Source organism: Branchiostoma belcheri, unplaced genomic scaffold, assembly GCF_001625305.1.
Source record: "Branchiostoma belcheri isolate BF01 breed outbred unplaced genomic scaffold, Haploidv18h27 scaffold112, whole genome shotgun sequence".
NCBI lineage: Eukaryota > Metazoa > Chordata > Leptocardii > Amphioxiformes > Branchiostomatidae > Branchiostoma > Branchiostoma belcheri.
The window spans coordinates 370,899-395,865 of record NW_017802514.1 but is presented as its reverse complement, the minus strand read 5'-3'; the positions used below and the strand labels follow the sequence as shown (position 1 = coordinate 395,865).

The window sequence follows — 24,967 nt, the reverse complement described above, 5'->3', positions numbered from 1 at the left end:
CGGAAAGTTTACCGTTTACCTACATACAAGTTGCGTTTTTGAGTGAGAGAGTACAAGCATGCATTAAGACATTGTCCGCATAGTTATAACAAACGTTACGGTGTACTAATGCTTCTTTTTGGGGATTTAGTACAGATGACAGACGGCCATTAAAAAGTATCAACTCATTAGTAACCCCATGTAGAATATTGCCACAGTTATTTTCTCCTCTTAGTACACTTTTTCTCTTCGAAAACAACTATCCTGTCAAAGGTATTTGGTATATGCAGGCCAGTTTGCAAGCCTCATCTCCGAAAACATGCACCTGTGAATGCACCTTAGAACAGCGACACTTAGCGGATATAGTGAAAAATGCAACGTGAACGTTTCAACCGTTTCTGCGCTTTCGGACCTTTAGCGTGAGTCTGCTGACATTTTTGGGGATTGATCGTTGACCTCGTACATTCCGCAACAATTGGTGGTCTGTCGAAAGTGGTGGGAACAGTCAGAAAATACTACCAAAGACCAAATAAGGTTAAGTTTACAAATGCCTGGTTCTACCCTGCACACCACATGCGGAAGGGAAAAGATCCAAGGAAAGTTTTAAAACTTTCTTTTGTTTCCGAGATATTAATCATATGAAGATATACACACGTGTATGCCTAGACAAGGACGATTTTGTCGTTTTTACACATTCAGTCTAACCACCTGTAGTGTCTTCTAGTTCTTCGTTCTGAGTTTGGACTATCACCACCTTGTAGGCACAAGTTTTAGGTCAAGCGTCCTCGTGCAAATATTTCCCTTTAAACAAGAATGCCGGGGAGATTCCAAACTGCCCATCTCCACGGCGGAAGTTGACATTGATAGCATTCTTGCAGAGTCAAACCTGTATCACAACCTGACCGGAACTTCTAGATCTGGTTCCGCGCCCCGCTAGGACCAACCACTGCCGATGGTCACCGAGTACCGGGATCCTCGTATGGGGCACGGGCCTGCTGTCAGACGATAAAGCCCCTGCCCTTGTGTCTGAACCCCGACGACAAATATTCCACTGACAGGTCCGGAAATGAGAGACCCCACCTTCCAACAGTCCGATTGTCAGATTTTGATATATGAGGAGTCAATATATACCTGCTGTATCAGTTGTGATAGGGCTACCTGCACAACGCATGACGTTACATGTTTAAACTCCAGAAATAGCTTAAAATCACTTTCACTTTGCCAAAAACCGAAATGCCTTACAGATGTTAAAGTGAATAAAACGATACAGTCAAACTTGTATAAGAAGACCATCCTGGGGACCTATAGAATCTGGTCTTCTTAGACGGTCTTCTTACCCCCCCCTCCCCAAAAAAAACAGTCGGGTGACACAAGAAGACAAATATACCAATTTCGAAGTTCATGTCCTTTAATTATTCTATAATCAATAAGCAATAATTACTATCAGAAAGGATGTTTAATTCTAACCATCACATTTGTACAAGAGAGGTATAACGAAGAACGAAGTAGGTCTACTTTCCTGGCTATTTACCAATAATGTTTACAAAAATGTGTAACAAGTTGGAAAATCAAGAAGCAAATGCAAAGGATGCCTTGAAGCAAAAGAAACCACAAAACCACAAAAATGCGCTTTCCCTGGTGGCGCCATTCTCGTATAACACCACGCGAAGGTCAACAGCATTGTTCATTGTACATTCACTCAGAAACTTTTCGTGCGTTAAACAACTTGGACGGTCATGGCTTTAAGTCGCATTACCAACAAACTGGGATAACAAGCACATTCCCTCTGCACAAGATAAGCTGTTATTTAATTATACCTACGTGACGTCACTTGGCATGACTCAGCTGGTATGCCAAGCAGGTATTCAAGGCGACATATCTGGCATACTTTCACATGCACTCCACATTTCCCCTACCTTATAATGAATGACTTACGCTGTACAGTAAAAGCTACACGTTTGGAGATGGAGATATATCGGATCATGTGTAATACCCGTCGAGAATTCATCATTGCAGTGAGTCATTTGTGGTTTACCTCACCGGATGACGTCACCGTCCCGTCCTGTGGAAATTCTAACGTTCCTTGTAAGGTGATCTGCCCCGCTCACCTTTTACCATATATGGTAAATTCAGAATTCTGGCGGTACGGTGTGCAAAGGTCCAGGTCCCGGGAAGTGACGCAAAGCGCGCCGAAGGTAAACACTTCAACACCACCACCACGGTCTAAACAATCCCTGACTTGGACAAATGGAGGAAACGTCGACCTCTGTCGGAGTTTTCTTTTATTTCTTACAGTTACACTTTTGTTTAAAAAATGCCGGTTGCAAATGGTTGACCGCCAAGTAGTTTGGCATGACTTCTGTCGATTGTTCGTCGCCGATAAATTTCATGACTAGACCCGCTGGGAATTGGCATTCCTGGCTATTTTTAGCCTTTATCAAAGTTTATGACCCCATTTAATGTTATGAACACATGTCAGGTGGGACTCCAGAGTCTAAACAAGGTCTGGTCGTATTTGACTTTTGACTTCTGTAGACGCGATTATTCAAACATGAAATTATATGTAACGTTAAACGTACCTAACTCGGTGGTTATAATTCATGTATGCAGGTGCCGCCTACCCAACCCAATAAACGATACCTGTACTGCTGAGTGCTGACTGCACAGTCCACGACCTTTTGCGGTGGCCCCTAGACGATTAAGAAGAAACAAGGAGATGCATGAAGAAAGAAAATAGAACATGATCTGTTTCGCCTACTGGGCTGGACCTACACGGCCCAATAATCTCTTACTAGCCCATATTTCCCCTTCCCAAACATAGTATAGTTGGCAAAACTTTGCAGTATTGTCTTATTTAGATGCTCACCATGATTTTACATAAAAGTGTGACCCGCTGTGAGTAATAATGTACTAATGAGTTCAGTGTCAAAACCTTTTTCTTCCCACAAGGGAAACGCCCCTTATTTGGTCTGCGGGTGGTTCTGTGTTCAATGCAAAAGAACAAAGAAAAGCCGACACAGGTCGGATCTATTTTCAGGAACTCAGCTTTAGTTTCAAAAAGAAGTCGTTTGGCTGTCGCCTGTCATACAAAAAAAGTGGGGCACTGTCATAAGTTACACTCAGGTTAAGTTTTGGACTTTGGACATGCAAATAAAGAAAAATATTTCAGATTGGGAAAACACATGACATTATAACGTAACGTTATATGCAACTTGACTGATGTATTGGGTATATTTGGCACAGCAAGCCATTCACAACAACCGCGGAATGAAATTCGTGTCCCGCAGACCGTTTCGACTAGTGATTTGATACAACTGAGCAATCCGTGTGGGTGACAGCAAACACGAGGACCGATTCAAATGAGCAAGCCAACAAAGCAAACCAATCAAACCCGACTTCCCGCCTGGAGTGACCTCACAAAATGATGTCATGCATATATTTCCGCAGCCCCAGAAACTTGACCCCGCTGACTTGGTGGATAGGATGCGGGCGTGGATGACTGGCATAGTTTGAGGGGTCGTCATCGCACGACAAAGGTGAAAAACAGTCTACAGGACAAGGTGGAAGGCTTCTCTGCAGCTCCTGCAAGTTTTACTGCCGTTAGAAAATAATAGGAAAAGTTTAATCGCCTTTCGCCGGCTTACTGATCACGTGACCCAGCCGGTACCAGACTTCAGACGATATTCTCGCCGTTTCGGGTTGAAGACGCCGAATTTCTGTCGAATTTGATCTGATTGTCTGGAAAACAGGGTCTGCGGTGGATAACTTTTCTCGCCTGAGGAAATAATCTGAGGAAGTCGCGGATTTGGCTGTTGTGGGACCCGGGATCACGTGACCTGTCCAACCATCAGGCGGGCGCGGCCATCATCGTGGCGCAACAGAACAGGTTCAAATCCTACACCCGTCGTGTCTGCCAGTCCAGCACCAGCCAAACACGCGGTGCAGCGCTACGACGGACTCAACCCAACACATGAAGAGCTCACTGCTCGCTCGGTGAACACTCGACTCGTAGGAATTTGAAGTTTTTGCGTCGTTTCCGGGACGGGAAAAGTTTGAGTCGTGCGGTGAGGACGGTGTGAGGGATATTCAAGATGGCGGACTACAGAGACGAACAAGAGCTGAAGTACTTAGTTGTTGATCGGGGATCCTTCGTCAACGACCCTGCGGCCCAAGCTGACTGGACGGCTAAAAGGCTAGTATGGATCCCTTCCGAGAAAGAAGGATTCGAGGCTGCCAGCGTCAAGTCTGAGCGCGGGGAGGAGGTGACAGTTGAGCTCGATTCGGGCAAGAAGATCGTAGTCAACAAGGATGACATCCAAAAAATGAACCCGCCAAAGTTCTCCAAAGTGGAGGACATGGCGGACCTGACATGTCTCAACGAAGCGTCAGTTCTCCACAACCTCAAGGAGCGATACTATTCTGGTCTTATCTATGTAAGTCGTCTGTTTGTACTTCATTTAGCGGGGAGCCCGCGTAGAACTAGAAAACGGGTCGCCGACCTGAAGTCGGGCTCGCACCCGACCGTTTAGGCGGTAAATGTTGATGCTTCTTGTCAAATTTGAAAAATTTCTAACTACAGTAGCCACACGTGGGGTCTGAAGACACAAGGGATGAAATATTCTAGCTGCAGCTGCGTCACAAAGTTGCTAAAAATATGTCCGGCGGAGTTTAGGCCTCTCACGGTCTCGAGCGTTTTTTGTCGCCCAACCGGAAGCCCGGCGGGGAGGGGCATGTACGCCGAGAACGCTGCCCAAACGAGACGAAAACTCGTGTCCCAATCAGTCCAAAAGAAAGCTCTACTATCGTAATTGGGAAATTATAACATAAGCAAGCCAAGCCGATGCCATAGCCCTTAAAAATTACACTGTGTTACGATGACAAACAAACCCGAAGCCGTTGGAATGTCGGAAATACCATAGTGCACTGGGAGGGAGGAAGTCGCCCCCCTCCCCACTATCCAGTTCACTGCTCTCTAAACTCGAAATAAACGTGGACGTGACCATGTAAGCTGAAAGTTAGCATGCAGTTTTCAATATTGTTAGCAGCCTTTTCTTTGCATTCTGAATTGACCAACCGGAAGGCACAATAGGTGCTAACAGACCTTATTGTGTCAACAAAATCTGGTCTATATGTGGGTTCAAATTCTGTCGAGCTTCAATAGATATTCAATTCACACATTTGTGTGTTTACTGCGAGAAGGTGCATGTATCGACTCAGACTCAGTCCTCTCACTAATTTCATAGCTACTAAAGCACCAGCACTGAAACATGATATTGTCATATACTACATTTTCAGCTAGTTAAAATAGTTGTGTTTGTTCATCTGCTTTCACACATTATCAGTGCCACTTTATAGTATTGGTCAAAATAGGCACTTGACACATTACAATAGACTGATTTCTGTTACACCAGACAGTGTCATAAACATATTGATGTTTTAGACAAGAAGCTGTATGCAGTATATGTGTTGCAAAAGGTCATTAGCTCTTTGAAGTGCTCTGAAGTTACACACTTTCATATACATGTGATGTAGGGACAACTGACCCCAAACTGTTACTATTTTGAGTTCAATTCAGTCATGCTGTTGATTAGCCATGTAATTAGTTAATTAACGTTAATGGATGAACAATAATAACTAAAAAGAAGGAAATGTGCAGGATTTGGCACATGGGGATGGATAATGATAGGAATAAATTAATGTCAACATGCACACCTTTTTTTTCTTGTTTTAGAAACACAGCAATATTTTTATTATTTGGACAACTTTCTTTCCTCCTAGACGTACTCCGGTCTGTTCTGTGTGGTGGTTAACCCCTACAAGAAGCTGCCGATCTACACAGACAAAGTTATCGAGTTGTACAGGGGAAAGAAAAGGCATGAAGTCCCCCCTCATGTTTTTGCCATCACAGACTCTGCCTACAGGAGTATGCTCCAAGGTAAGCTTCACATTCATCATCATATTTATCTGTGGGAAGTTTTGTGTTGTTTCGTGTCTTCACAGTCTTCCCTCCATTTGTGTGGTTAGGTTTGTCTCAATCCATCTGTCCATGTGGAAAGGTAATAATGCGTACGTGCAACTATAGGTGTACTTTGAACTTGACTATTATTATGTATACATCCTGTTAAGTCATGTTTTCTGAGAAGACTTTATGATGTCCATACATAACACATCCTGTCCTAAGTGAAAGAGAAAGAGAGGCTCTTGTATGTGTTTTTGACACACCAGATTGCAGAAGTTGATAAATGGGCGTACATGTTGACCCGTCGTATGGGTGATGGTTGTTTGGCTTGGGGAAGTTTGGCCTCTCAAATATTGATGTAGGTCTTTGGCAGTGAATGCCAAGTTCGCGGAACAAGATGGTACATCAGAGAGATATTTTTTATAAGGGCAAACCCAACTTCATTTGGGGAGTACAACCAAAACGTAAAGAAAATTGTATGGCCATTATCGCATTTTTTAATTATTTTTTATCGAAGCAAAGGCTAATGATTTATTGAATGCTGTAATACATCATGCACAGCTAGCTGTATAGTGAGAGGATATTCTGAGTAGTGCTTACTGGAATCATACACTCATTTCTCCCAAGTATCAGCCCTTGCAATAAGAGATCTGTTACTTTGGTAAAAGCCTTTGCGAGGTAACCTAACAGAGCACACTGGCTGTTTACTGAGTGCATGTTTCCCAAATACCTGAGATGTCTGCTAGTTTTTGCTGGGCACACACTCACAAGGTTACAACTGGCTCCCAGATGTATGTACTGCCGGATGTCACACATATCCAGACCCCCAGCACAAATCCACAGTTCCACTCTACATCTTTATTCACCCATACTCTGCAATTGCTTGACTTACCAGTTTTATATCTCAGTCTAAGGTACACAAGAATCGTAAGATGTTGTGAAAACCGCACCAGACGCTGCTAAAAGGCTGTATTTGCTCTGCTGTTGATTTTGGAAATGAAGAATCAAGTTTCCCTTTCAAAGGCCCCCTGTGAGTGGCAGTGTGTTCCTGTTTTGGCACTGCACATGACATCATTATTCCAGGCTGTAGTGGATAATTTTTTGCGCCAGGAGAACCAACTGGAAAGGGAACTGCATTACCAGTAATGAGGAGGGATGAATTTAGCTGTGGTTTACCAGTTGGCTGCCTGTGACCTTGGTACCAGGGGAATGTGTCGGCTGCTCTGTCTGGGAAAGGGGGAAGGAGTGCAATTATATCTAGCACAATGTTGTTAAAACACATACTTGCAGCCATGTCATTGGCCAGAGTCCAGAATGACTGGCCAAGGGGTTAAGAGGACATACACAGACAATTGAAGTGTAAACTCCTTACCAAAAGTGGGTACTATGAGGGAGAAAATCTGATATTGGCATCGTGACATATGGCATCTTTTTGGGAGTGCCATTCAATGTTAGAAAGCATTAAAAAATGTCCAACTCAAAATGCAGTGTGTGGAGTGTCTTGAAAGGCTCCTGGCCAAAAACTTTTAATGGGCACTGAAGCAAGAATGTAGTGTTTGCTTTCTTCTGAAATGGAGTGTTCTCTCGGCTTGCTGGTACCACGAAAGTTAGTTAGCCTTTTTTAGGTTGCAGAGTGAAATGCACGTACACACTGAAACAACCGCTGCCACAGTCACACCAGACAGACTCCAACATGATAGATGGCGTGCAATTGTTGCCTGTGATTTCAGAGATTGTTTTCACACCACAGAATTAATGAAAGGCGATAGGGCTCGCATTTTTCGATGGTAGCCAGACTGCAGGGGACAGAAGTTAGTACAAGGATTAGGTTCATTCTCCAACTGCCAGGTGTGGGCTGGCATGTGTGACCATTGGCTTGTGCAAAGTCCTGATTTGCCCTGTTGCAAATTAGCTATTTGGTGGACACTGATGAAGCACCCTGGTACATTGTATACATGGGGCCAAGCATTGCCCGGAACAATTTATTTGAGACTTCAGTGACATTGGTAATATACTACTAGTTGCCCTCTTTGGTAATATACTACAGTATTTGGGAAGGGCACTGTACCTATATCCACTTCAAACTAGGACTCATGCAAGAGATCTAAATGGGTTTTGTGAAGAAACTGGATTATTGGAAGAAACCAGATCCAATGTTAATGGTTTCCGATCCATTAAGATTGGGACTAGACTTTCTTGGGATTAGGATGTGTCAAATTAATGCCACGAGATGGGAGGGGCAACTTGATTGGGATCTAAGACTTAAGAGCTCTTACATTCAGGAAACATTGCATTCACAGATACAGTCATTGTGTTATTCCATTGAAGTGGTCACTTGGAATTCACATTAATTTAAAGCCAAGAATGTTGTTGAAATTCTAAACATTGACGAAGTCTACCAGGTGGACTTGTGAGCAAAGAAACAGCAAAAAATATGTCAAATATGAAAATATTTTCATCAGAATTGCTAGCACATAGTGTCTTTTGCGTCGTATGCAAAATTTATGAGAGGAATTATGGCTAATGTCGTCATTGGGTTAGTGGTGCAGTTGTCCCAGTGTTGTCTGTATGTGACTTGTGAGCACAAGCATAAGTTCACTGGTGTCTATTCTTAGCCTAGTCAAGGTCCCCAGGGTTGACCTGGTGGCCCTATGTCTTGCTGGTGATTCATCAAAGCCTGACAACTTGGCTGGTCATGCTCCTTTAAACTGCCTAGAAATTAATGACCACACAAAGTAATGTCTGGCCTGTTGAATGTTTCATTCCTAGTGTGAAAGGTCTATCGCTAAATTCAAAATGGGAACACAGGTTTCAATGGTACATCTGAGCATCCTTTATTATGGATTCTTTGTAAATCTGCAAAATTGAAACCAAAATTATTGTTGTTTAATCTGACAAGGATTTCATTTTTGTAATTTTGCATTCCATTTTAAAGGATAAGAGTATTTTTGCTGGCTAAAGGTCAACAAAACACATATCAGATTTGAAAAGGAAGCAGCTTTACGATATCCTTAATGTAAAGGAAGTGACGAATAAACAAAGAAGTACTGTATAACCAAAGCCATGGTGATATTTATTTATGTCAGGACTGTTAAGATGGTAATGAGCTTGTGCATGTCCAAAAAAGGGGGAAGCGTGTTGCACTGTTAGGAAACGACAGACTGGGTACTGCAGGAATGCACCAACAGAGGAAGCTCTGTGACTCTGGCAGGAATTTCCTGTCTGGATTTACATGAGTAATATTGGTTCAGAGAAGTCTGGTGTGCAGATTTTCTGTGTTGGCCACACAGCGTGCATGTGTGTGTGTTCAGATCATGACGTACAATCGTATTTGCCATCGGTCCACCACCAAGAGTGACCTGTCATGTTATAAGCTTTACAGAGCAAAGGGTGGTAGCAGCATGTGCAAATAAATAGGAAGAGCTGTAAAAGTTGTTCGTAAATTATTGGTAATGCTGGAAATTAGAACTTAAAAATGGGACAGAAAGAAATGTTGGTTTCCTTCTCTTTTCAAAGTGTCTAGATCTACATAGTTTTCATTGAGACCAGCCATCTGTTAATTCGTTTCTCGGTTTTACGCGAAAAGGTCCTTGAGACAGCCAGGCAAGGTTGCCCGCCACCACAGAGTTGAAAAGTAGGTTCGGATTAGTCAGGAATGAATGCCATTGTTCTGCCAGCCAATGGGAGTTCCCCCCTTCAAAGGTGGGGGAGTCTCGCCCAGTGGGCCAAGGGCTCTCTCCCCTGTACATAGCATAAAGGTATGCACTTACATCACCGGCAGCCAATCAGAGCTCACTTTACATGCCAGCTTTGTTTGCGCTTGGTCTGGAATGCAGGTGCTTTGAAACAGAGACAGGGAGCCTAGTTGTTTCTTGTTGGGTTACAGTTATAGAGCAGTCTCTGTTCTCCAACGTTGGGTGCAGTTTGCACCAGAAAAGGATTTCCTAGTATCTGCGGAGTTAAATCAGACATCTTTTTTGTTAGCAGTTGTTTCAGGGCAGCTCCCAGTGTATGCATCAGGTACCTGGAACAAAAGACAGGAGATTTGCCATGATGGATCACTTAAAATCTGTCAGACAAGTGCTTGAGACCTGTTATGGGTTTTCCATATGTAAAGGAAAGGTATCGATGCAGTGAATGAATGGCCTTGACCAAAATGACGTGTTTACTGTGAAGTTGGTTTGTTGGTGATGAGTGAGACTTACGATAATTGCAGGTGTTTATTTCTTAGCTTTGGAAAGGTTACTGCAGGTCAGGGTGTGTGCCTTGCAGTCCATAATTACGGTGCTGTCAATGCTATTGAAGAATGACAACCATGCAAGACCTGGATACTAAGTATTTTTGATTGGAGCCCAGGTTTTAAGGTCTTTCAATAATCCAAATCTACCTGAAAGGTGTGGTATAAAAGCTAACAAAGCAGTTGTTTGGTCAAGAAAATGTATTATTTGCTCGGTATATGGTCTAGCATAGCTACCAATGAATCTGTTTGACGTGTTATTGTTTACATAAGTTGGGGGGCGTGAGGCACCATTTATAAATGATAATAATGGTATCATTACAAATTGTTCCTCTCTTGGCCTGTTTCTAGGACACCCTTTATTATATGGTACCACAACATAGTGTTCAAAGCTTTAGTTTGGTTCTCAGTTATTTGGTTTGCATACATTCAACATGCTAAGGTGGAGAGATAAGGATCTTGCATGCAAAATCTTGCACAGTCCACCTGTAACCAAAGGGGTTCATGAAAACAAATGTTCCATATGTTTGCAGAACTAGAAATGAAGAACACCAGAAATTTTAGTATGTACATGGTCCATGAATTAGGTTACTGTATGACCATGAATATTAATGAATTCTAGTCACAAAATGTTGTCTGGATTTTATCATTGCCCATTTCCAGCACGTCTGCAGTTTATTCATATTCATAAATTTTCCCCTTGTAGTTAAATTTACACACATTTGATTGAATTTGTATATATATATTTACACCCATAAAAGTCCTGTCTGTAATAGAGGTAGGATGGTTGACCTCTGCACTACATTAGATGTTGCCAGAATGTGTCATACCAATATGAAGGGTTGTATTTGAACCTTGACCTACGGGTAGAATATCTGCTGCAGCATTGTCTTAACTAATATAAGATCACATTTGTTTCCTGGCGAGAAAGCATGGGAAGACTCCGAAAGGCCATTTTATCAAGATAACGTGACATTAAGTGGTTCGTATTAGATTGACTTCTTTTGCTGAAGCAAGCTTGAATCAGTGGAACTAGCAAGACAAAGCATCTGGCTCTAGTTTATATAATCCTTGAATGGAACTGTGCCAAAGGTATCTATACCAACAGATGCTTTAAAAGATTCGCCTATCTTTTTCCCCTCAATTCATCACATTCTCCTATTATTAGTCCTTTATATATTCATGCCACATAATAAATCTAAGTGTTAAGGGTCTGGATCATGTCCCAGTTTTAAACTCTTATCACATGACCAATGATTTGACCTGATCCTAGCCAGAAAGATGACAGTAAATTAAAGTCCCGTAATGTTCTCGTTACAAATGTTCGTAATGTTTGCATGACGCAAAACATGTCATCACCTGCAGGAAAAATTTCTGCTGTTCATCCACGTGTGTGATTTCCTTATTCATGTACGGTAACTGTAATGAATGGTAGATACATGATGCCTTTCCGCCATTGGCAAGTATGCAGCATTCCGCAACTCTTCTTCTGTCTCGGGGTACAACCAGTGATTTATTGACATTCCTGAATAATTGATACTACAGTCCGACTTGTTGCTTATCAGATTTGCTTGGGGGATGGGGAACACCACCCCGGGTCTTCACCAGCACTGTCTAGGAGGGAAAAAAATTGGGTAGGATTCCTGAGAATGGGAAAATGCACCCCCTAGGCCTCTGTCGTAAATCTGTAGGTAAACGTGAACCAGCTTGTTGTCTGCCAGGCCGAGTTACGGGATTTCAGGTTACTTTCACTGTCACGGGCAAGCCAAGGGCGAATCAACATCCCCCATGGAACATAGCCTAAACAAAATGGCTGTGTCTGCCCGGTGTTTTTCTTTCCCCTAACTCTAAATAATGGCCGTGTCGCTTGTTATTTGCAACTTGGATTTGTTGGAAACAACTTTCACATGGAAAGTGGCCATGTTTTGACCCGATTATGTCAATTATGAATCGAAGGCATGATGAAGGACAAAGAAGCAGTAAACAAGTAAATTAGAACATTACTTGTCGAGCATTTTTATCCTGGTAGTTTGTTTTGTTGTTGCTAAGATCCTGTTCCAAAACAGGAAAGTAGGGAAAATACTATCAAGTTAACGTTTATCCCTCCTTAGAGACCAAATGGGTTCCGATATTTTTGGAAATTAATTATACAATTAATAGATTTTCCTTCTTACGTCTTTCTGACTTAACATGATACAGCTTGGTTTTGGTTTGTTTTGAATCTGTAAGTGATCCCCTCTCAGAAAACATCCTGTCCTTGCACAAAATGAGATAAAGAAAAGGGATCATTCTTGTAACCAAGGGGCCGAGGCTTCTCGGAAAACTATGCACGGAAGATAGCGGGATGACCACATGTGCTGGCCGCTCCGTTTGTTTGACATTCCAGCCCAGGTTTTCGGTAAATAACGCAGTGGCGAGAAACAACAAATGCAGCTTCCCAAACTGGTCCTTGTTTAATCACCATTTGTCTGAACAGAAAACTCTATTTTCATAAACAACCAAAGTAAAGAGGAGAAGGATGTAGATTTTGTAATTAGACCAACAGGTAATACGTGATGGATTTTGAAAAAACACTACTTTTCTTAAGTTTTCACCTGGTTGCAGCCTTAAGACCTAATATCACAGTGACCTTGCTTGCATATTTCAACAATTCAAGGGTATGTTGAAGAATGCTTTTCTAGAAGGGGAGGGTGAAAGGTCAACTGCTGGTTCAAGCCAATCACCATTGGTGTAATGTTTGGATTTATCTCTGAGAATGTCACATGTGTTATTACACTGTCTGTAGCTGTGTGTGTGGATAACATGCCTCTCTATTAAAACAGCTAACTAGTCCAAAGCCTAGAAGCAAGTATCTCACTCTCAGGAATAAGTCGAATGTGTACAACTTAAAATACACAGCTTATTAGCATTGTGTACCCAAGCAGAACAAAAGACATCCACTAAAGCACACTCACACCATTTTATTCCTGAAGAGAAAAACCATTACATGCTAACGATAATTTGAAAGTGTGGTGTGTATCCAGAGGGCACCTAATGTACCCTGTTAAATGTTCAGATTTATGATGTCTGACCAGCTCCTTTGATGCTGACCTCTCGCTCTGATAGGTTGTTGACCCTTTATTTCGAACCCAGGCCGTGTTGGAACAGTATCATGAACTAGAAATTAGATCAGCGTCCAACTGTGCTCCTGGTTCTGGCAGGGAATAAAGCAGAAGGGGGTTACTTGTCCCTCAGTTGGTTGCCTGTACTGTATACTTTATAACACAAAACAAGAACAGTTGTGTGATTACTCATATCAGAAATCAAAGGGTTATAAGATAGTCCAAAAAATGGAAGAAATGAGGTTGACTTGTCTCCTGTTCATAAAGGTATATGTGACAAATTTGTAACATGTTACATAGGTCGCTATGACCCATATCATGCATAGACACTGGCCAATGTTTTTCAAAATTGATCTTCATGCAGTTTTTGTCTACTGCAAATTTGCAATTATTGATTATCTATAAAAGACCAGTTGTACTGATGTTCCAATATTAATAATGAGCTGTCTTCTTTGAACAGAAGACATATTTATGTATGCCTGTAATTTGAATTTAAGTAATTGGTGGACTGTTCTTTTTTATGTTACAATGTTTGTTGTCAGGTTGTATGATTTTCTTTGACAGGGATCTGACTCTCTTTTTATTATGTGTTTCAGATCGGGAAGACCAGTCCATCCTTTGCACGTGAGTAAATCAGTTTTTTTTTGGGGGGGGGGCAGAAGCCACTTTTATTTAGGTGAAGAACATTTTGGCTAGAAAGGGTACTTCAATTTAGTGCTGCATCAATGGCACATTTGTGACGAAACTATTGTGTGTGTGTTACCCAAGAGTTATTATGATTTCATATATGCATGAGTGCACAGTTGGTACACAGTGATATTAATAAAAGGGTGTTATTTTCTTTCCTAATTATTGCATAAAATTTATGTTGGAAGGGACTCAACCATGGTTAGGTTTGTTACTATAAGCAGATTTTGGACCGGATGAGGTGTATATATTTGGGGTTGCGTGATATATTTATATCTTTTAACTGGAACATTCCTTGATGGCTAAAAGGGATGTGTCCTTCTAGAGACAATTTGATAGATGATACCCTGAGTTATGAAAAAGTGGGCAAGGCCATGTACCAGTTTATGTATGGCAAGTGTTATTGTAGTGAAGTGTGGGGTGATTAGGTTGGTACCCTAAATGGGTGTGGTCACCCCTCCCTTTTCAGTCTAGACACAATAGATAAAAGCCTTGGGGTGAACTGTAAGCTCCATGAAAAGAGCTGCCTACAATTTTGAGCTAACTACGGAAATCTCACATTGTTAGAAACATTTTGTAACTAACTTCACACACCGGTTCAGAGTTCATTTTTCAGTTTTTGTCAGCAATGCTTTTTTTTAGAACGCATATTGACTGAAAATGAGCAGATGCAAATGTATTTTTGTTTTATTTCTCCTGGGACATCTGTCACATCGTAGAGTGCTCTATGCATCTGTCCACATGAATTCACTGACCCAAACACAAAATGTGTCATCTTATAAGTTATAGCCCATTATTTTGCATGCACCTAAAAATATACAACAGTGGTGATACACAACAAGGTCTAGTCTAGATCTACAGCTACAGAACAAGTTCTTGGGTAAGGGCCAAGGAGATAGGGACCATATATTCTTTGTTGTGTTTTCTCCTGATCCTTATACTGACATATGAATATGGAAAAGGAACACGAGAGTGAAGGATATCCAGGATGCAGGAAGCTGCAGGACATACCAGGTATACAAACTGCTGGTGGTCACACAGCTTGAGAGACTTATGTCTGGTATCTTCCTGCATCTCCAGAGGATCTTCACTGACCTAGGGTGGCCTGCCAAATCCGCTAGATCTGCCTTTAATGCCATTTTAGACTCCTTAGGAGCCGTGTGAGTGACGCGGAAGGGTAGTGAAGTTGACAGTGACCGTTGTGGGAGATGGAACCACGTGTAACATAAACCTTGGGAAGGGTCAGCGAGAGGAAGGCTGGAGTGTAGGGTCAGGACATCTCCTGGACCTGCAAAAGGAACTGCTGACAAGAAAGATACACTAGCTCTTGGTTTGTTGACATCCACAGGACTTGTTGACACCTCCTGACACATGACAGGATAGGAGAAGTCCAGCTAGCTTTGATCTCGACTTTCCCAGCTAGCTTTATTCAGAGGAAAATGTCAAAACATACAAGCTGTTGTCCCCAAATATTCTGCTGTTTATTCTCCACTGTTCTTATCTGAATGTTAAATATTTGGCTTGAGTGAAATAAACAGGACTTTGCTGGTCCCAAGCTGGGTTGACACTAGGCTTATGAGCTCTGTTTTTACATGAGCACTTGGAAATGCTGTCATCACTGGGAAATTTCATAGCGACATCTCTTAAAAGTCATTTTGATATGACAAGTGAAAGACACTGTTGTTCAGTGATGAAAATTTTATATCAAAATCCACACGTCTTGCTAATGGTAAACTCAGCATGTTTGGTCATCAGACTTTTGAAGGCTGACTTACTCATAGATGAGTAATTTATTATTGGTCAGCAATCATATAGTGGTCAGCAATCATATAGTGGTCAGCAACCTGCATGACTTAGATTTCTGACAGGTCTGGAGCGTGTGTCTGGTCATGTGAAGAGAAATCTGAACCGAAGTTGATCTGTGCCCTAATTGTTAAAATCACCACACAAGTTGAGAAGAACCAGCTGGACTGGACTTTGCAGTTTCTGTCTGTGATTGTGTATATAACTAGAGATGCATAATCACCTCGAGAAACCAACTCAAAATATACACAATACAGTCTATGTCGGACAAAAACTGACACACACGTCGCGTCTGCTTGGCTGAGATGGGTGTGTCACTGAAAGGGAACCCTTCGTTGCACATAGTTTACCTGTAGAAAAATGTGGAACTTCCAGGTCGGTATGCAGGTAGATAATAGACACACAAGTCAGGAAGGCTACAGATGAAGGACACAGAAGTCTTTGAAGTCCAAAAAAGAGATGATTTGCGGTTTCTTGGTCACTCCCTATCTCTGTCTGATGTTTACCTTCACTGCTTCTCATCCAGGCTTTGTGGAGAGGGTAAAACAAAATACCACAACTGAACTGTTTGAAAATTTGGTCCCAACTGACAACTGATAAAGACTGTACCAGGAAAAGCAACCAGGCTCTAGAGGGAGGGAAGACAGCAATTTGGAGATAACCTCCCACCGTTATTTTTTATTTTGACTACTTGTGTGGTTAAATATAGGGTCCTTCTTGTGTTTTTGTGTTTCTTTTTTGGATCAACGTATAAAGCCTTAGCAGATAATGAAGTGACTTAAAAGTAAGAAATATTCCAGGACAAAATATTTTTGTGCTTGTGGTTATGTCCTTTGCTTGTGCTTTTTTGTAAATTGCCCTTGAATCACTTCCTGACTCATAGCTGTTGCATATCTGAAATGCATTGAGCAACTGATATGGTATCATGATATTACAATAGCGTCAATAAAGGAACACTTGTATCTAGGGATGCATACCTAAACTCATGTTCAGGTTCAGCTACGGACTTACAATTTGGCAATGTATGGAAGGTTTTAGGGCAAAAAGGGTAATGTGACCTGAGACACTAATACCAGTTCAGTCCATTACCGAATCACAGAGTTTGTTTCTTGGACCTAAACCAAAACCTTAAGACTGGTGCTGAACCAGTCCAGTGTACCAGTATGGCATCATTATACCTGTAACATAGGAAGGAAAAAAGCCCCAGTCAGACAGAGTTGAAGGGATAGGGGTGATCTGGTTTCCCTAGGTTTGAAATTAGGCGACCTCCCTGTCAGTTTATTTGTCTGAAGGACCCTTGAGTTGCCATCTACAGGTGATACCCCTCCAGAAGTGGTGCTGTTGTTGTTCCAGATTAAGTCAAAGCGAACTTATTCCTTATCGCTCCTTCTGGGAAAAATCTAAACCAGCCTTGTTCTGTGGACCCTTTGGTTCCCTGCCATCGGAGTCTTGGTATTGAACTGGAGTGCTGGATTATAGCCAGGCATTCCAGCTCACACATGTCTCTACCCTGATCCGAGAAGTGATGTCTGGGAAGGGTGGCCTGGTACTGGTACTGAGCCATTCCTGAAATGTCAAAAGAGAAAAAGGTGAAGTGTTCACAACAGTCATGGGATTTTGATAACCCATGAAAACACTGGTGAACTGTGGAGATGTTAACGGAAGGTTGTCTGAACTGTCTTTCTTGAGTGTCTGTCTGTATCAACACAAGGCAGAATACAACATAGCTACAAAGTTAGCTGTGTTTCTGATCAAGATCATCTTAATTACAGTTGATGTGGTGAGTCAGTGGTAGTAGAAAGTGAAACAAACATTTTATTTTATAAAGTCAGCCTTGCATTTCTTAGATAATATTCACTCTGGACTCCAGCCAGGTGTGTGTGCATACACACTCCAGGTTTAGAGAAGAATACTTTCTCTGATTGCAAAAATATTAAAGCAAATTGTGATTTAAGTGCTAGCAATGTAACGCATGAGGTAGAATCAGCTTAGCTTGACTTTGCATTAATTTATGGAGCTTCCGAAGCTCTCAAAATGGAAAGGATAGTTCAAGCAAATCAGAGAAAAATAGCCAAACATGCGCAATCTTGCTAAACCATTCTTTTAAACCAATGCATTATAGATGAAGTACTAATCTATTTTGACAAGGATAATCTGTAGGGAGAATGCCATGTAGGATGATAGTATTTTGGTTGTCAGTCAAGCAAGTCTTTCTGGCTTAATTCGAACACATTCAGGTATGCAGCAGATTGTTTATTCCCTATTGTGCATGAATTATTAAAGGCATAGCTAGGCATGTTCAATGGACAAAGATGTCTGGTAAAAGACAAGATAGTGGAATGTTGAACTACTACATACCACTTATATTGTAAAGATGATGATGTTGACTATACAAGAATTAATTACTTGTATACTTTTCTTCTTGGTCTATTTATGTTGACAGGGGGTTAAAAGTTAAAACAAAATATTCACCTGTTAAAACTAGAAAATAGAAAATGTATTTATAGTTTTTTAATAAGTTACAAAGTAATGAAACAATTTAACAAATTTTTACACCAATCAGTCTGATTCTTTTCAAAAACTCCATGCCTTAGATGTTAAACCTACCATAATATAGTTTGTACAGAATTGGAAGGTCACTAGGAAAGAGATTATTCTGATATTTAAAAAAAAAATGGACCTCACATATTTCTCATTCAAGTGCAAGTTTGTTGAGTCTGGCAGTGTTCCATATGGCTTGGCTCTGGTGTCTTGCACAGACAGACAGACTGAGGCTGCCTAGTGTCTTGTTTATTTGATATCATTCAAGACTTCCTTGAAACTCAACGGCATTTAGCAGGCAAAGGAAGAAGAACCAGCAGAGAAGGTTGTCTTGCCTTATCCGGCTTTCCGCTGGGTAACAGGTCCCATAAACAAAAGGAAAGGTTGGTGAAAGTTATAGGATAAGAGTGTTTCAGCACCTATTCACTACTAAAATCGGAAATAAGATACACCTCATGTTTTGGTGTTGTAGCACATCATGTAAGGTCAGATATTGTTGACATCAAACGCTTCCCGGTATTAATTTGTTATGAACAGGAAGTGTAATATTTGGTAATTGTTTATAGCATGCAACACAGCTCAGTGACACCTACAGCAGTATGAGCCGTATCAAACCCACACAGGAACAATGTACTGACAGGCCATGGAAACACATCGCACCATTGTCAGCCCTCTTCCAAATTCCTCACATCCCCGAACACCTTCCGCACGGCATTCCGCGCATTCTTCCGCTTTCCACGGTTTTATTTACCTACCCACCTAGTGGCCTGCACCATTTCTGTGTATCACAAACACGGTTCCTGACAGAGAAGTGCAGTCCCATTGCCCCACTTACAGTATTGGTTCTACACCCCTATCTGCAGATGTTTAGCTCAGAGTCCAGCTGTTTACTGTGTGGTTGATAGCTGCTATCCTGACCCTCTATTCAATTACACACCTCTGGTTTTTGTGTAGGAATGCCAATGGGCAGTAGGTGACTGATCCAAAGCATGGTCTATCAGGCAGGTTTCCTAAACTGGAGGTTGTTTACCCCTGGTGGTACAGGGCACGCTGGTGGCGCCAGCCTGGGTCTGGGCTGCCTTGATCAGTCCCAGGTGCTGGTACAGGTCACTGTCAGGTGCTGCTGCCAACAGCAGTACCTACTGCACAGAAGATGGTACATTCCTCTTCACCTGTGGATAAGGTGAATCAATCTGCATCCTAATGATGAAATGCAAGACACTTCTTTCATCCAAGGTAAAGACGTTTGTATGGCTGGCTGTACAGTGAAAGGGAAGGTTTCTGAACAGCCTGAAGTTCGCTTGTGCAAGTTGCTTATTTTTCAGACCGCCCCCTCACCCAGGTGTGGCTGGTAATTGGCTGTAGCTTGTTTGTGGTGAAGGCCAGAGTGTGACTGGGTGTGGACCAGCACCTGCCAGGGCATGGAACTACACTAATCCTGAACAAAAGAAACACAGTTACACTGCTCTTCTCAAACAGAAAGGAAATATTTCAAAATATTTTAGGCTAATAATCCAATAATTTGCTTGGTTCTCAGACATTTTAAAGACATTTTTTAGGAAAACAGAGAACTACTTCAACTTCTAATAGACTTTTTCCTGTAACTCTGTATCCATGCTGATCCTTCAATAGTTTAGCTGTTTTGGCATTATTGTTTATAGTCCCAAGAACCAACAAATTAAATTGATTTTGCCTTATCAATCAGTGTTCGAAATACCTGTCTGCAGTCTGCAATCTGCAGATAGATTTTCAAGATTGCAGAAGAAAAATTTATACAATCTGCAATTTTGCAGAAGGAAAAATAGACTCCAGATTCAATAGTTTTCAATTTAGCAAACTAGCACTCTCAGTCTCAGGTCCTATCAAGGACAGACAACACTTGAGCTCCTGTTTTGAAACAACAGGAGCTTCTTCACTAATTTGCATCATCCTTGTCTTGACTTGTCTATCTTTTGTTTCCCTTTGGACTTCCAAAAATTTGTCTTCGCTAATTTGCATATCAATCAATAGTTTTTGCTTATAAACCTGCAGTTCTCCTTCAGTCTCTTAGTGTCACTGATGAGAAACGTAATAGTCTGAACGTTTTAGGTATTATATACAGCTACTTGAGTAACTGTTTTTTTGTCTTTTATTAGTATGTTTTAGTATGTTTTTGCAGAAAGTTTTTCCAAATTGCAGAACAAAATTTTGACTCTTCTGCAATATTGCAGAGCACTGAAAAAAAGTATTTCGACCACTGTCAATGCTGTGTAGTAGACCTGTTCCCTTCAATAACTATTTTTTAATCATTAATTGTAGACAGAGATTATTGCAAGAGTGATCATTTATTGATGCTCGTGTTAGGCACTTGGCACCTATAGTTAACAGCTGTGCAAATTACAACAGCCATTTGATTGGAGAATTATGTTTCCATCATCAAATGTATCACAGTATTGTTAATAAATCATTAAGTACTCCATGCTCCAGTAGACTTATTAAAATGCAGAGTGCTTTTACAGGTGAGCTACCCTGATAAGGTGACTTTCCCTGTGTATTATTATCTGTTATTGTCAAAGGAACAGGACAGCCAAGCACTGGCTCCTATCAGTGGTCCCATTGGATCTGACTTGGTGGACAGTCTTTGCTCCCCCATGCTTACTCTCTGGCCAAGAAAAATAAGCTCAGAGGAAAACTTTGACCCAAGATGTGCCAGTTTGTTACCTGGGATAACTTAAATCATCTGGTACTTCAGTAAACTGAATTACCAGAAGTCATTCGAGTAGGAGTGATAAAACTTTTATACAGTGGTTTATCAGTCGCAATTTTATCCTTATAAAAGGCAGATGGAGAGCCCATGGTGTAAGATGTTGAAACTCAGGACACTCCTCCTAGCAGTTGTGGAAGGAGCGAGTGAGTTATGTACCTTGTCTCCTGGGACACATTGAAGTGTTGTCAGAGGCATACCAAGAGATAATCTATATCTACAGGGCTGTTGCTTATCAAAATGTACCAGTCATAAATTTTTGCAGGGGAAGGGGTGCTGAAAACATCCAGCTGGGTTTGGTTAGGGCACTTCAGAAGACTGTAAACCAGGGATGTGTTACTGGTATGGGTCAGTTGGAGTACAAAACAATTGTCTGCAGTCATTTTTATGTCCGCTGTGACCCAAAGCACACACACCCTGGAGGCAGTAAGGTCAACTCAAATAGGACCAATTTATCATTAATTTGGAATGCAGTCAACCTTTATGGGGATGCAATTTTGGCCCCTTGAACATGAATGGGTTTTATGTTTCATGCCTACATCCTTTGACGTTTATATTAATTACCATAAAATTGCCCCATATTTTTTAACTGCGAGAAGATCACTGAGGTACTACGGAGGAAGCAGCTAGATATGACAGGAAATTGTATTTCTTACTGTGTGTTTTGTGAACATGACTTTACCTTGAAGGATTTAAAAGTAAGATATTTCACTGGCAAGGCAGCTTGCTGAATCCCTTTCCCTCACTAACGCCCTCTCTCTCCCATGTTTACCCAGACTTCCAAGTGTCTAGGGAAACTTGTCATGCAAACACTCTCATATGGGAGCGCTGGCCATGGGCCTTTAAGCTTAATGAACTTGATAACTGGCTGATAATGGAGTCCTGGGGGAGAGTCATTTTTGTAACCCAACATGAGGTGGAGGCACCGGCTTTTAGCATAGCTGCTGTGTTGCCAGGGTCTTAGCCTATCTATCCATGGTACCATCTTTAATTTCAGAGTTTGGGCCAGAATTGGAGAAGGAGCAGACCTAATCTTAATCCTATAATGCACTTTCGTCAGCTCTCTTTGCTTTTAGAGCATTGCAAAGAGTCCGACAAGGCTGGACGTATTCCATGCCATCGTTATACGTTGGTAGAACATGTTAGCTGAGAAATTCTAATGAATTGTTTAGTTAGGATGGAGACATAGTAAGGTTGATGTAGCCTGCTGCAGGAGTTGTAACATTTGGATCAGATGGCATGTGGTGTCAAAAGGTTGCCTTTCACCACAAGTAATGGAAGCCATAGTAGAACACTTGGGTTGTCTTCCATGCCGTGTCAGGTAGCTTCTATAGCAGGCCGGTGAAAGTACCTTTGTTGTGTGCTGTAAAAGGTAGACATTGTTTTCTGGCAGTGGGCACCTTTTAGCAGGAGATGCTCGTCTCTATTTAGGGCAGCCAAGCAAACAGCAGTGACAGGGGAGTGTTTGTGCAGTGACACAGAACTGGGAGTAATGTTTCCCATGTTTTCTTTGCAGTAGAACAGACTGTACTGTTTTCTGAGGGCAAACCAGAAAATGGCAAAATGTGGAGTTAATCCTGCTACCATCATTCTGAATGCCACTGTGGACAGCAGTTTGGTCCCTTGGAAAGTTTCTCAAATTAAAACTTACATCCCTGGATTTGTGGTCTTTTTCATCCTTTCTCTCAGAATATGCAAGATGCCAGATTGAAAAGATTCCCACTTATATAATTTATAGATGTACATACTTCCAACACTGAAATTTTACAGTGTCAGTATTTATATGCTCATCCAAAAAATTAAATGTAGTCATTGATTGAGAAAGAAACATACCGGTAGGTATGGTCCAGGCTCAGAGGACTGTGAATAGAATTGTTAACTGTGGAGTGTTGTTGTTAATGCTGAACTTTCACCTCTGGCTTTTTGCAGCCACAGTTCACTTAGCTTAGGTGACCCCCCAGAAATTAAGAGGCAAGGTCAGCCATCATTGATATGTTATAGCTGTTTAATGTTCATACTTTGAGGTACGCTTAGTCTCTTGAGCCTTAAGTAATATTTCTTCTCTTTTTGTGGGGGGGCCAAAAGAAATTCATAGATATAGCTATTCTTGTAATATTTGGTGTGAAAACTGCCTCGACTGTCTGTTGTATAATGGACACAAGATCCAGACTCTAGCGATGACAGACTTACACCAGGCCTACTGAACTCTGACCTGGATGTGAGGATTTTAAGAAGGAACACCTGCACTTTGACAGTCCCTCTGGTATGTCTTGAAGAGGCCTCCAAAACTAACACCCTATTAGGGTATTCTATTACTTATTACCACATTTAGATTTTCATTGTTTGAGGATGAACTTTTTTCAGGGAAATAAGATCTTCTATACTAATTCTTCTACAATTCTGGTATGCTATTTCAATCTTGAACTAGAAAGAAGAAAAACTTCATAAATCAATGAATCAAGAAAGCGTTAAAAGTCCCATTACTCAAGGTGTATAAATACCATAGATACAAACTGTCCTGCACCCCACTGACTGAGTTATTGGTCCCACAGCCACTCATTTGATAGTATAAACACTGTGGTTAAATGGCTCCTCCCCTAACCAGCAAGGTAATTTGCCATAATTGCCACCTCCTATCTAAACAACACCCCTCCTTATCACAGCTAGTTGATCATCACTCAGCTTGGGTTCTCATTCAGGTATGCCTTACCTGTAGGGTCACACCAGCATGGGGGGATACAGAAGTCAAGAAATGGAGAAGACAAATGCAAACCAGAAACATGTCAACAAATACCTCAAAGGTCCTGACTTGCTTTTAGGGGGCCTTTGTGCCCCGGGCTGCCCTGCCTGTGTGAAACATGCAGTCTGTAAGCAAGAGATCTGCTGGTATTCTGGGGTTGAAAGGGGAAGACTGCCCTCTATTGTGTCAAGTGAAGCTATACCTGTGTTTACTGGAGGAAAGATCGGGGAGTGACAGATAATATTTCACAGGGAAGTAAAGACAGGAGTTGTTCAAGTTGGTAAGAAGGTCGCATGTAAAGTGTACTAACAGGATATATAAATACAATATCACATATTTGTCACATATGGTATGACATCAGATTATGTGTACCTAAGGCCAAGCCAGATTGACAGAGGGATAGATGGCAAGGTTGATAAAATGTTTATATGAGTGGGTGATGTATTGATACAAGCATATCTGTATTTGTCACATCTGGTATAAGGTCAGTTCTTGTGTACAATAGAGACCAAGCCAGATTGACTGAGTAGGGCAATTCTAAGGTTGGTAAAAAGAAGTCATACAGGGCAGATGGCATATTAATATGTGTATGTCATATTGTCTTTCATCTGGTGTAAGGTTTAAGTGTGTTGAAGACCAAGTCAGATTGACAGAGCTGGACAATGTTTTGCTTGCAGCAAGAACTTGCCAAGGAAACAAACATCACAACTTATGAAGAACAAATCCACAGCATAGGAATGGACTGGAGGTCACAGTGTTTGCATGAGGGTGACCCATGTACAGCAAGGCTTTGATTACAATGTGAATGGAAATATACAAACCTGCTTTCTACTGATACCAACAAGGAGACAAAGTATCCAATCTCTTGCCAGGTAGCCAAGTTCTGATCTGCTCAAAAGTTAATATTGCGATGATGTATAAGTTCCAGGCATGTGCCCTATGCCATGACTGAAGTCTCAACAGTGCATGTTTTTCTCAGTGTCACCTCAAATTGTCTGGACCAGGGCCACTGGAGCCAAAAGACATTTGTTTCATATTAGACTGCACTTTGTTATCCATGGCTTCCATTCCATTTAATCCTGATACCCTTGCTTGTCCAAACTGTTCATGATTAAAGTTCCCAAGGTGTTGACACAAAAGAGTAGAGATTGAAATTAAAACCAACTTGGGGAACAAA

At 41.4% G+C, this 24,967-nt stretch overlaps 1 protein-coding gene across 1 annotated transcript in view; it reads left to right on the top strand.

Moving 5' to 3' along the window:
• Window positions 1–3,445: 3,445 nt before the first annotated feature.
• LOC109461513 (myosin-10-like) overlaps window positions 3,446–24,967 on the top strand; it is a 60,559-nt gene continuing 39,037 nt past the window's right edge. Inside the window, exons 1-3 of the mRNA XM_019757895.1 lie at window positions 3,446–4,412; window positions 5,758–5,914; window positions 13,873–13,900. Of these exons, the coding sequence (XP_019613454.1) occupies window positions 4,071–4,412; window positions 5,758–5,914; window positions 13,873–13,900 (527 nt within the window). The 5' untranslated portion in view covers window positions 3,446–4,070. The remainder of the gene's footprint in view (window positions 4,413–5,757; window positions 5,915–13,872; window positions 13,901–24,967) is intronic.